The 13,612-nt window shown below is 49.1% G+C and overlaps 1 protein-coding gene across 1 annotated transcript in view; it reads left to right on the top strand.

Moving 5' to 3' along the window:
- LOC112553721 (semaphorin-1A-like) overlaps positions 1–13,612 on the top strand; it is an 83,992-nt gene that overhangs the window by 45,487 nt on the left and 24,893 nt on the right. The window contains exons 5-6 of the mRNA XM_025221128.1: positions 8,793–8,900; positions 9,352–9,448. Of these exons, the coding sequence (XP_025076913.1) occupies positions 8,793–8,900; positions 9,352–9,448 (205 nt within the window). The remainder of the gene's footprint in view (positions 1–8,792; positions 8,901–9,351; positions 9,449–13,612) is intronic.

Genomic DNA, 13,612 nt, shown 5'->3' with positions numbered 1-13,612 from the left:
AAGAACCTCCTGCAAGTTCACAGAGAAACTGCTGGAAGCTCGTCCTTTGTGAGGTCAGGACTCAGGGTTCGGCGCCTTAAGACGAATCGTTCGACAACATTCAATGTAGATCTTTAAAGAATATCTTTTTCTTGTTTTTAAATTGATTTTAGTCGTCCGTCCTCTCCCACCCTCTCCCAAAACAAAGTATTCATTCAACTCTGTCTCAGTCGCCAGGACAGACATTGAAGGTCTGGTGTTCGGATCTCGTCCTGTTCTGTCTTTCCGTGATCGAGGTTTAGCTGTTGCAAGAATCTCTTCTCTCTCACCTGACTACTCATGTTAACCCGAGTACACTACGTGACGAAAGAACGGCTCGCCGACAAGACTACGTCCCTTTTACCCACGTGCATTACGTCACAGAGCACAGACCGTTGACAAGGCTACGTCATTAGCTGCCGCCGACACTGCGACTACATCGGGGTGAATGGAGAGAGGGAAGCAGGTCCGATGTCTGGATTGCTTTTCCATCCTGAAGAAAAGTATCGAACGCACGACAAGACGAGGAGACTGAGATGATGGATTGCTTGCATGGACGGGCCTGCTGACAGCGCCGGCTGGCGGGAGCTGCCTGGTGGGCCACCCACCGCCATTCACGGCAAAGCGGTTGGACGCTCGTCCATGTTGTCGTGTGTTTTGCCGTTCGATCGCTGACAGCTGTTGCACTTTTTTCTCTGTCACGAGGTGTTTGTGACCAGCGGAGCATGAAGCGCGTGCGGTCGTCTTACACACGGTTACTCGACCTCTCGTGCTCGCCTCAGTGATTACGCGAGATTGAGAAAACTGTTTCATTGGTTGGGAGAAGGGAGAGGTTGGTTGATACATTTTGGGAGATGGCATCACCAGATTTTGAGACACAGGTTTCTGTGCGTTTTCTGTGCGCAACCTTCGAGAGACTGGGAACAGTCTAAAACGGAAGTGACGTCATACATAAGGACAACCATAATTCCGTGCTATGGAGCCATCTTGTCTCGTCCAGGGGCTGTACTAACTACACGAATGCAGGCCAGTACATCGGCACATGCAGGGTTGATCAACAAGGTGACGAAATGAAACCGCAGGGTGAGTCGAGGAGCGGAGGATCTCGAGGGCGGCAGCTTGCATCTGCTTTATGTCACGTGGTTACTGGGCCTGAAAGACAAACACTGTGCTCATGATGGTGACGTGTGCTCTGTCCCCCGCGTGCTCACTATCGGCATCTCGCCGCAGCAGTGCCAGTGGCTGATCAATGGTGCGCGTGACCCCAGTGCCCTCACTTCTGTCCACTGCGCAACCTCCTCGTGAAAGTGCGCGTCACTACGTGGGCGGTAGTCTTATCGACGAGCTACGTCACCTTTGTCATCACTGCTCTCTTGAAGGGCAGATAAGCACAGCAGCGTGCTGCAACAACAATCGTAGTAAGGTTCAGGGGCTCGGGAGACACGAAGCCGGGTGGCGTCAGATAACGGATTCTGGTCCTGTCTGACGTCCTCGGTCGCCCCCTGTCGATAGGGAGTCGGCAACAACGAGGACATCAGGAGTTGCTTCCGCGGCAATTGTGCCCGCAGGCACGTCCTCACTGATCACACTACCCGTCCTTCATTGCTGACTACCCTGATTGCAATTTGTGAGCATCATTGTAAGGTCAAGATGAAGTTTGACCTGTCGGTCGCTGATACACTTTAGTTGACTTGCTCGTCCCCTCAGCCGTCCCTCCCTCTCTCTGTATGCAGAAAAAAAGCCGACAAACCTCTTCACCTCAAGACTTATAAACGATTTGAATTCGGTGGATGCTTCTCTCAGCAGACATGACGGTTACCCAAGTGCTGAAGTACTGCTCTTCCCGAGGATTCCGGGTGGTCGTGTGGGTAGCTGGCTGCTGGCCAGAAAGATTCTCTTGTTGTTCCAGTGCGAATAGTTCCCGCCCCTCATGTTCAAGGAGGTCAGCCATTTGTTAACGGAAATGAGGCTTCGTACCGATTCCTAGACAAACGCTTTGATCTTGCCGTCCTTGTGTTCCTTACTCTGAGAATTCAATATTCAGCACCGGAAGTCGGCACCAGGTGTGTGTGGGCTCACGAGCGACTACACGAGGGCTAAACATGGCTGACAGAGACATGACAGGTCTGACAAGGAGGTCAGAATACGAGATGCAAGTACAACACACACCCGCTATTCTTGCTGATACATGGACTTCACAGAAGTTAGAGAATGGGGGACACAAGTTTTCCCTGCGTTAATTATTACACACGTGACTTGAACACACACAGTTAACCCCTGAACTCAGTCCAGACTAATGTCTGGTCATACAAGCTCACCATCGGGTGCAGCGAGAGTTTTATATACACATGTACATAAAAATGTGTTTCAGTCGGTCAGCATCCTCTCGTGTCGGAGGTCAGCACACATTCAGGGGTCGGTAACCCTTTAGCAACCTCGCTAGTGGAGGTAGAGGATGCTGCAGGTGCAGGAAGTTAAGAAGTTGTGACAACCACCACCACCACCACAACCACCACCATCCCACATCCCCCGGCGCGCCGTGACACGGGCTGGAGAGCTCATCAGGAAGCACTTGAGAAATGGAAAAGATTGCTGAGACGTGTCCGTCTCCTCGGCGATGGCTGGAGGAACAAACTGTCTCTTTGTTGCCGAGACGAGCAGGAGACAGTCGCCGTTTCTTGTGTCAAGAACCCGAGTAAACTCGAGAAGGGGACCGTTAAGTTGTCAGACCTTGACGGCTGTTTTTCTCTCCAGATTTAGCGGCTGGTGGCTTAGAGAAAGAGAAGGAGTGAAAAAGAGAGGCTAGGAAAGGCCAGGAACGGAGAAAGAATGTTTATTCTTTCCGCAGCCCGCCCCATTCTCGGAGGGTTTCCTTGTGCCCGTGTGGACGCTTTATCGATGTCAATTGAATCAATTAACTTCGGGGCGGAGTCCTTCCTCCACAATGGTGCCGCCGTGTTTTTTCTTTTTTCGTTTTTTCTGTTCATTGCAGTCCGATAGAAAGGAGGGCAGGAAATAAAGGAGGAGATGGACGAATAGACGGACGAAGACCGGAACTAGTGTCTTTCATTGAAAACAGTGGCGACTGTCCTCACCTGAATTGTTTAGGTTTGTTTCTACCCAACGACACTAACATACACACGGATAAACCACGTGCATTCTCGGTTTTTCTCACGAGACTTCAGTGAGGTGAGAGGTCAGGGTGCAAATACACTACTGATCAGTCACCTACGTGCCTGCAGCAAGGTGGATGTCTTTCTCTCCTTTCATTTGTCAGTCCTTGAAGTCCTGGGACATTGTTGTTGTTGTACGAGTATCAGCTGCTCGTGATATAAATAAATGGCGGTGCGTGTTTGACAACATGCGTCGGTTTGGAAGTTGGTTAGTATGTTACCTGCGCAGGTATTATCTCGTCTTGTCAACCTGCGATTTGGCACGTTTACCTGTCCTGACCCTGCACGGCGACCCCGGGAGTACCTGACAGTCCTCGACAGGGGATTGTGTGTGTGGAATGCCGAGTGGCCTCACCTTGCGAGGTCAAGGTGATCAGTCGTGAACAGTGAAGATAATAAAGATGGAATTACATCAGCAAATTACCTCGCGCACGCGCAGACATACACACACCGAGCTCTGGCAGGGGCCTTGTACCATCCACCTGTGCCTGACTCACAGTTAAGAAGTTCTTTCAGCGGAGAGTGAGGACAGATGGATGAAGAGTCAGTAAAAGGTGTATGGGAGGGTTGGGAGGAGTTTGATGACACAGACGAGGACAACCTGCCCGGCGTTTCAAACCCTTGCATCAGCTGTCGTCAAATTCTTGACTTTCCCTGATCCTCCATGTTCTCACAGCCACTCGAGCATCTCGCCCCTCCTCCCTGCGTACTTATCCGGCTTTGCTGCACTCGGGTGTACCGCTAATCTCTCACGTACTCACGCGCTTACAAAGGACCGTTTGTTAGGCTGTGACGTCACGGTAGTGTACTCTGCGTGAAGAGCCTACGTGCGCATGCGCGATATGGGGGCTGTGCGCGGAGATTGTGGCGGCACGTCAGCCGCTTGTTGCGCTGTCTCCAGTCACGAAGCCATAGTTTGAAATGCGAATTCCTTCCACACATCTCCACTTTCACTTTCTTTCTCTAATCGCGGTGAGTCACCGGGGGACAACTCAGGCCAGTTACGGCCCCTGCTCTGTGTCAGGTCCCCACAAGTGTTTTTCCCATGCTCGCGACGGTTACTAGTTGATCCTGAAGCTTAACTCGTCCGACGGACATGTCTGACATTCATGTTCGGAGCTTGTCAAATGAGGGCTTTACTTTAATGTTGCTGTTGTGGTTTGTCTAAACGCTTCGTCAGTTAAAAACTGTTGTGTCAGAGGTCGAACTTATGGTTTATCGAAGTTTATTGTGTGTCGAACTCAGGGTTTATATTGCCTTTCGTGCCTGTTATTTAGAATGACAGAAGAGTTGCATCACATGTCAGACAACAAAATATTTCCCCTTGACAACACTAATGTTACAGTCTGACATATGTACAAATCATTACCTCAGACATATGTAGATAAGATATTAAACTAAACAGTATTCCTTGTAGATGTACACGTGGTGGCAAATGTAAATCACGTGACCTTTGATAAGAGGGTTCAGCAGGGTGCAGAGTGCACTGAGTGTTTACCTAGCTGGGCTGTATACACGGGTAGCCTCAGTCATCTGAGTATTTTGTACCCAAGGCGCACGCGCACACATACACACAGTTTATTAGTGGTCAGCACTGACCCTTCGTCGCGGTTGCCTAGGCAACCAGCACGTGCGACACGCAGGGCCGGCCAATGGTCTGTGGCTAATTGGTGCACACGACCGCCGACAGGTCGCAGGCTGTAGTAGCGAGGGCAAGCACTCCAGACCAAGGGACAATATTTGTCCTGACTTTTTGTCGCTGGGTTATCTGCCCACCCCTGGTGAGGGACGAGAGAGAGACGAGAGAGAGAGAATGGTGGAGGAGGTCGTGACGGTGCCACAGCTGACAGGGTAGATGTCCTGCACCACAAGCATCGCATGGTGGGCGCCCTGCAGTGACAAGGGTACAGAGCTTCCAAAGGGGTGCGTAGACTGGGTAAACCGTGGGTGAGTCACCGGGACTCGGAGCATGCGCAAACAAGCGGGGCAAAGGTTGAAAGCAAGACGCTGAGATGTGGAATGTCTGAGCGCGACTGACATTGAGCACCTCCCAATGGGAAAGTGTGTGTGTGGAAGGGGTGTAGGGGGGTAGGTGGCAGACATCACAAGACTTCATTTGACAAAGTTTAAATTTAAACAGCATTCCACTACCGCTTGTTCACGCTCGCATTTCTTTCACTTCTCCCTTCTGCACTGCAGCTTGGGACTGTGTACTGGAGCACAACGGTGACGAATAAAACACATCCTACCTGTCAAAAATCAGACAAGAATTGCTTGTGAAACGATTCAGTCGCACATCACATTTAAATCACAAATCTCATATTAAACACAAGACAGAGCAAGGTGGCTACTCCATCTTTGATGAAAGATGTAAAAAAAAAAAAGTTTCTACTCGAATGTTCCAACATGTCTTGTGGGTTTCTGGGGGCTGGGTCCTGTGTAAAGAGGACAGATGACTTTTCTGTATCAGTGATGTCTTCTCTGATGTTTTCCTGCCGCCCTCTGTCGGCTGTAATGACTGTGGAAGCTATATTTAAAGTTGGATGGAAGGCGAGGGGACCGGAGCCAGCGTGTTTGACCAGGAGGGCAGCAGACCAGCTGATCATCAGCAGGTGTTTGGGGAGCAAACTGGCGATGGACGGCTGCTGCTGTCGCCTGCCCTAGCCTGAACGGCTGCTGCTGCAGCACAGCATCTCACCTGCTGGGTCCAGGCTCTTCCGGCGGCCATGACAAGGGGCCAACAGTAGATAAGGTCGTCAACAGGGCGGCGCCGTGTCTGGGGTGACCCCGCCTGACCCGTGTCCACACAGCGAGGAATCCAACGGTTGCTCTGTCCTCCGGTTTGTAAAAAAAAAAAAAAACCAGGTCACAAGATGAAGGCTTACCATAGTTCGTCTGCCCCGTGAATTTACCTCCAAGTTCGAGAGACCTGTTTTTATTTCTTGTTTCTTTCAGTCCCTCACCGCTGGTTGGAGGGAAGAGAGAAATCTCTTGCTTTCTCGGATTGGACATTTGAAGACTGGCTTTTACAGACTTTTTGCACAATCTGCGCGCGCAGTGGGTAGGGGGCTTAGCGAACCATTTCCGTTGGTGTCCAGTTTGTGAAGTTTCTCATCGGTCTGGGAGGGCGTTTACATAATGAAGATGCTTCAGTTTGGCTTTCACACGCTCCTCAAGGCGGACAGGCCGCCAGCGGTGGGCTTTGCTTCCGTGTTTTTCTTGTTTTTGTTTTTGTTTTTTGTTGGCATTTTCCTCCTGCATTTGTCTATTTTTAAGTGTTTTTCCTACTTTGTCCTTTTCTAATTTTTTTTAATCGGTTCTGTCGCTCTGTACGCCTCCAAACACATGCATACCTCGTCCTCTTTGCCCTTATCCTTATTCTCAACATGCACGTGCACACGCACGCACACAAAAGAGTGAAGATAAAATATTGCCATGTACCATAAGAACACTTTATTACAGCTTCCATCCCAAGATGTGGTTTTAATCTCTGGTGTCACAACCAGTGACTGCTCCAGTAAAAAGAAGCCAACACGCCAGCCGGACATACATCCAGCTTAATGGAGTTTTCTGTCGTTCGGCAGGTCCACGATTTCCTCATTTCTTCTCCTCTTCACATGCAGATGTTTTGGGCTCAGCCCGTTAAAGCCGTCTTTACAGTCTGTTATCTGATGGCATTTGTTACCAGGATGAGGGCTTATTTTTGCAGTTTAGAGTTATTTCTTTCTCAAATTGTGGTGCGAAGAAGAATAATTGTCTTGCTGTTTTTTCGTGAAAACTTTTTTTATTATTTCTTGACCTGGACGCTGTTCCAAAAATGCACGTGTGTTGGTTTTCTTTTTTTTTTCTGTTTATCCGTTAGAACAATAAAAAGTATATAAAGTCAATCCTCTATTCTGGTCCGCACCTGGAATGCTTTTGTTTCTTGGAAATGTTGCTATGGTGACCCAATACGCCTTGAGTCTTCGCGATTTTTGTAGGTCAGAGTTCATCAGACTTTTAGTTCCCTCTCTCTACCTTCTCGGTGTCTGGTCCTTCGTACGTTTGTACCCAGGGCAATGTACCCCTACCCCACCCGACTGCACACAACCGCAGCATCACTTGAGTTTGGGAGGCGGTGTGGAGCTGGGCGAAAGCCAGACGTGATTTGTCAAGGTGGGCAGGTGAGAAAGAGGCTCTCCAGTAACTTATTATACCCTAAGCCAGGAGAAGAAAACCATTATATAGAGGGCGTTACTCAGCGTATACATTCACTTATAACGCGCTGACTGTAAACATTGGCTTATAACGGGCATAAACCAGGCGAGCGGCGATAAGAATGAAGGACGAGATTTATGTCCACCAGCCGGGGTCACCTTCAGCGCCACTTTCGTAAATAAAAGTTTGCTATAAACAACGCGGTCCTCCATTTGATATTCCTGACAGGAGGCGGTCCATTTAAAGAGAAAGAAATAACGTGAAAGGTGCTCAGCAGGCGCCAGCCATGCGCGCGTGAAATGTCATACACCGCTGACGTCACAAGGCATGACGTGTGCGATGACGCCCTTGTTTAACTCTCGTACGCACGCGCTTATGATGCGGAGGGTTATACACATGTGTGTCATTTGTAAGCACGTGCTTGTCGTTTGTAAACACGCGTTTATCATTTGTAAACGTGCGGAAGCAGGTGCTTATCGTGCGCAGTAAACATGCGCGAGCATGTTTGAATCATTTACATTTACAGACGACAGATTTATCAAGGTAAATACCTGTTTACAAATGAGAAATTGCTGTCATAGAAAACCCGGATGTTCAAGAATGTGATCCCAGAAGATGAGGCCTGGTTCTGTATGAAGATCTTTGGCTTTGGTAACTTGCTTCACCTATACTGAATACAAAAATTACTGTTCTATAAATGGTGCTACATGTACATGGACAGGAGCTCCTGTACGCTACGTTTGGAGGCGAGTAAGACTGTACAGGTAGAGCCTGAGACAAGTGTGACAAGAGATCCCAGGACAGGTGACAGTAAGGCCAGGTGAGGGATTGCGCCGTCGCTGCTATGCATGCTGGGTAAACCCGTTTTGCGGCAGAGGTTGAGCTGCCACAGCGGGGGTAAACCAGAGGGAGAAAGGTCAGAGGTCGAGCAACAAGAAAGACGGCCGTCCGTCCTGCAAGTTACCAGCAGCAGACATCTAGCATAGTTCAGGTGCAGACTGGTACTGGGGTCACTAGCTAAGGTCATCCAGCCTACCCCCATCTCCTGCATTGTTGTCAATTAATCTTTGTCTTTGGTTACCAAGCAAAGTATTTAATTTCTCCTGAAGCTTCCAGACTATCGCTCTTTCCACTGTTTCTCAAGGGAGAGTGCAAAAGGTCACGACTTTTCCTACTTGACATCTCACTCACTCACCGGCGACCAACTCGTTGGTGGACACCTTGACGACCAGTCTGTCCGCATCCCAACGACAGTTCGTTAATAATAATACTGTAAGAGCATTCCCATGTTTTAGAGACGATGAGCCACAATCTTACCCTGCTTTTTAAGTTGGACAAAGCAGGTCACATGTCTGAGTCTTGCTGTTGCTGTTGGGATTTTAACTGCTTGCAATCTGCTTTCAGACTGAATGCCAAAACTACATCCGGGTTCTTGTGAAGAAAGCACCGGATAACTTACACATGTGTGGTACCAATGCCTTCAGACCTACCTGCCGGTCATATACACAGTCTGTAAGTTTACTTTCACCAGAAGCTGCTGTCTTTACTACACTTCACACTATGATATAAAGTATCATCACTTTCTAGTAAAAATGTATGTTTCACATTTAACGATTTCACAGTAAACATTGTGCGCCTATTGCTATCACAAACTGCTCACTTGGTATCATATAGGTTTATCCAAGCGCAAAGTGATGGAAATAAGTTCACTATCCCTCCCTGCCAATTGCTTGAAAATAGCAAGAAGGATGGATGACCCTTAGTGCATTGAAATTTGTCCCGTTTCCACCCCTAAACTATTACCCACCCTACCCTTCAAGCATTCTTCATCCCTACTACAAAAAGATTTTCCATCCTTAGAGGTAAAAGTTCACACCCCGAACAGCTCCACCTTCTCCCTAACAACACAGGACCGAAGACTCACAAAATATTTTATTATTTGTTGTTGTTTTTTTTATTACAGGAGGATGGTTCATACCAAAAAACTCACCACAAAGATCAGTCTGGGGTGGCATTGTGCCCATTTGATCCATCCCATAATACCACTGCGATCTACGCCGGTAAATATACTGTTTGTTCTCTGTTGCCACTGTTTCGTTGTTTTGAAGTTGATTTTTCGTTTTTGTTTGTCGTTTTTGTTTGTTTTTTTATCTGATGAGCCCTGTAGTGACGCAGTGTGTATCTTCTGCTTGACGGTTGAGTGAGACGGGGGGGTGCCACCCTCCCCCCACTAGACCTCTGATGTTTTTGCAGGCCTCGGTGGGACTGGCGATTGTCACCCTCGCGATACCTGATGGGAAATCCATCCGATTCAATGTAGACCCATCATCGGTGCTCAGGAAGCAGCTTTTGCGACTGGGCAATAATTTCTGGGCCAGTGAGCTGAAAGCCATGGTCCATTTGCACCCAACGACTCATTGAGCTTGATGCGCCATCTAGCGTCGCCTCACAGGGGGAAAATCGGTCCCAGCGGACAGCAGGGGACATAAATTGAGCGAGAAAGCGTCTCAGGGGAGGGCATTTCGCTGGCTAGAAAACGCCACGAGTCGCCACCAGTTCCTTCCTTGTATCGACCGTTACCTCCACCCTATCCCCACCCCCAGCACTCACTGTGAATACTGACTGAGGTACACACACCGTCCAGCACACTCACCACCATCATCACTCACCACATCCACCATCACTACCTACTCACCCAAACTGTTTACACTCTCCTAGTAAACAAAATAAACAACCTTAATTCAACTCACGCAAGCTTCCGAGCTCCCCCTACCCGGACTCATGGCTTACACCATCTATCCACCCCGCCATTATTCCCACTGGTGGACACCCACTGTCCAGCACCGCCACCCCATAGATGCCGAGAGAATTCTGTGTTCCCTTCAGGACACCGCCATCGAGCCTCGTCCTGCCCCAGTGAGGAGCGCGTGAAGCGCGTGCTGCCAGTCGGTTCCAGCAGACTGTCTCAGCCACGTCACCAAAGTCTCAGCCTCTTTGTCATGATGATGTTACAATGGCGTGGGAGGGTAGATAGAGTGGGGTGGCCCTCTGAGTACTCTGACGATCAGAGCTTGCGATGTGTGTGATGGCGATGTCAATAAACTGACAATCTGTAAACAACAACATACAGTCGCTGTTGTCTACAAGTCTTTGAACCTCCATGTCTTGCAAGTACCCAACAGTTTCGAACTCGATTCGACTTCAATCGTCTCAAAACGTTGGGTAGAACAAACAGGATCGGGTGGAGGTTGTAGAAGGTTGTTAACAGCTCCAAGAAGTTCGAACATCTTGTGTACCCACTCAGCAATCAACGGCGTTAATTACAAGAATTACCCACGTGAGTGTAAAGACTTGACACCGGAAGTACACCGACCTGACATATTGTGAAAACACGGAGGGGGAGCGTATTACCAGCGCTAATTAACAGGCTAACGGCAGCTGCAGATTTGGCCGCCAGGCAACTGATGACAGAAGAGAGACTGGCAGAAAAACCGCCAAATCCTAATTACGATTGCAGCCAGTCCGAGGTATTTTCTGCAAGAAGATTGGATTGACATTATTGGTTTTTGTCATTGTATCAGCGATGTTGTCATCTTGGCCAGGTTCTTATCGCACCCGTGTGGTCCCCGCTGAATGCCGGTCCCTGCACCCCGCCTGTCATGATGGCCGCCATGAAGTGGGTGGTCCTGTCCACCGAGTGTCATCGTCACAGTCACACTTGTAGGCGGAGGGACGAGCTGGGGCTGGGAACTGGGGGATTGTCACGAAGCAAGTGCCATTCTCTGGGGAAAGGATATTGTCCTTAAGTGTATGCTAGTGACAGACATGTCACGTGACGGAGTGGTACAGACTGCTAGGGTCATGACCCTTTGTTGCTGAGGACTCCCGCCACTAACAACATTAGTAACCACACCCGCATTCTAAATGTAACGAACCCTAAATGTAAACATTTGTTTTGTCTAAAGTCAAAAACTAAATAAGACAGTTATTCTTCAGCTGCTTAAACAATTTTGCAGCATCGTGTGCGACAGTGTGTGAACTTCCGTGTCACAGGTCACAGGTCTACGATACCAGCTTTACAAGAGAGACCTTCGATGCTGAGGTCGGAATAGGTGTCCTCTTCCTTCTTGAGGTTAACTCTGAAGCAGGTGTGATTCCCAAGCTCACAAACTGATTTTAAAGAACAGGTGTAAAAGGGAGATAAGTAGGAGAACTGAAAGTGTCACATCACGGCGACAGTGACCCCAGGGGTAGGACGACTGCTGACAGCGGGACAGATGTTCCCCCCCCCCTATCCCTACCTGTCATGTTTGCGTGAAACGGACAGGTGGGCGTTGACGACACCTGGAAAACCTTGTTAGTTGAGGTTTAGTCGAGGGCTTAAGACATTTTGCACAGCGATGTGTTTGTTGGGATGGTAGTGAGAAGGAGGACACAGGCAGTGGAGGAAGCTCACCACACTTCCCGGACTACCAACGGCTGTGACTCACTAGTACACACTTTAAAGATCCTTCATCATCGTTACTTACCTCCCTTTCTCACATCAGAAACGATAACAAGAATAATAATGGCTGGGTTCGAAATAATGGAGTAGACGTTTGGGAGTAAATAAAACCGAGTTGTGAACAAGAGTTAATATTGTTTAGTTGGGTTTTTTTAACGTGGTTGCAATAACGTATTGAACAAAGGTCACCAAATCCAATCAGGTTTTTTTTTTTTTTTTTTGGATCAAGCACAATTTTCAGTGCTCTCGAATTTGGCGTCTGCTGAAAACCTCTTGCCATGGCCCCACGTCTGGTCTGGCAAGAAGCCGGAGACCCATCCGAGACACTAATCAGCCGTTGATGGCTGTTTGCCATCTATTATTTAGAGTCGTGGGGGATGAGGACGACGGGAAGGGGGACTGGTGGAGGGGATGGCTTGTAGAATGGAACCAGGTCTTGACAGTAACGTGTGGCCGTGATGGATTGCTTGGCGACAGGCTTGGGTTATCCCTCTTGGCCGCTGCGCGCCGTGTCACTAGGGGTCCGTCTCCAGCCAAGGGGACGCAATCAGGCGGGGGGGACCTGCAGCCAATCAGTGCCGTGGGATTTAGCGAGACATTCAAGATGATGGTTTTTAAGAGAAATTTATCTTCGATGGCTTTTGTATAGTCGTCTGTAACGGTAGATAGATTGTAAATACCCGGATCTTGCTTTTGACTGATATCAGTGCTCAAGTGGGGTGGTTGTCCATGTGGCAGTTGTGACCCTGGGGTCATTGTAGGAATTGAGTGGAAAATGTGCTCATGCCGATCGTCTCACACACATCGCAAGTCCTGATGGTCAGAGAACCACCATACACTATTCTCACCTACACCGCCATTTTAAGACACTTGACAACGAGGCTACGACTTCCTGAGTAGGTGGCATTGCAGTAACAACACTCAGCATCCCGAAACTTCTTTTCTTTATCGCCAAGAACTGTCGGCATAATAACTTTGATCACTCTGGTCCGAATAATGGCGGGCCTCGGAGAGAGAAACTCCGGGACCAGAATTTAGAATCTCTTCTCTCTCTCTGTCTTGGGAAGAAGGGTGTTGTAACGATCTCTTAACTGCCGGAGTCGCCGAGGGCAGCAGTAATGAGGCTTGTAGAGCCCTGGGCACGGGGATAGCAGCGGCGCTGTTTATAATCCTTTTATCTCCTCACTGCGGGGGGCCAGGTGTGCGAGGCGCCCAATTAGAGGCTTCAGTGGCTGGAGCCTCCATGACCTGATGTGTCTCCATGCTTCCATCATGGGCGATGTCATGAAGGTTCAGCCTCAGGGTCATATCGAGGGGCATGGAAACTCTGAAGTGAACGAGTGGACAGTAATAGATAATGTACTACGCTTGTAGCCTCGGAGGATTACTACTAGGTAAACAGCGGTTTACAGTCCCTGGTGATTGTCACGTGCTTGATAAACCCCAGCTGACAGTCGCACGCAGGTGTGTTGTCCACCTTCCGGTCCAGATCGGACTGCCACCCGTTTCTCAGTACCGCTGGAGGCGCGGAAGAGACTCTACCCGCTTAGGCCAGGGTCGACCTGGTAAGAAGAGAAAAGGAAAGTCTGCTTGTATTGCTGCTGCCACCTGAGTGATGGAAATCCGATGCGACTGTCACAAACTCAGTCTCCCGCGTGTTTGACATGGCAGCCATCATCAGCATGTGACATGTGCACGTTTGCACGTGCGTTCTTCAGAA

This window comes from Pomacea canaliculata, linkage group LG13, assembly GCF_003073045.1.
Source record: "Pomacea canaliculata isolate SZHN2017 linkage group LG13, ASM307304v1, whole genome shotgun sequence".
In the NCBI taxonomy this organism is placed as follows: domain Eukaryota; kingdom Metazoa; phylum Mollusca; class Gastropoda; order Architaenioglossa; family Ampullariidae; genus Pomacea; species Pomacea canaliculata.
Note: the sequence above shows the minus strand (reverse complement) of the source record. Positions and strands in the feature narration are given on the sequence as shown.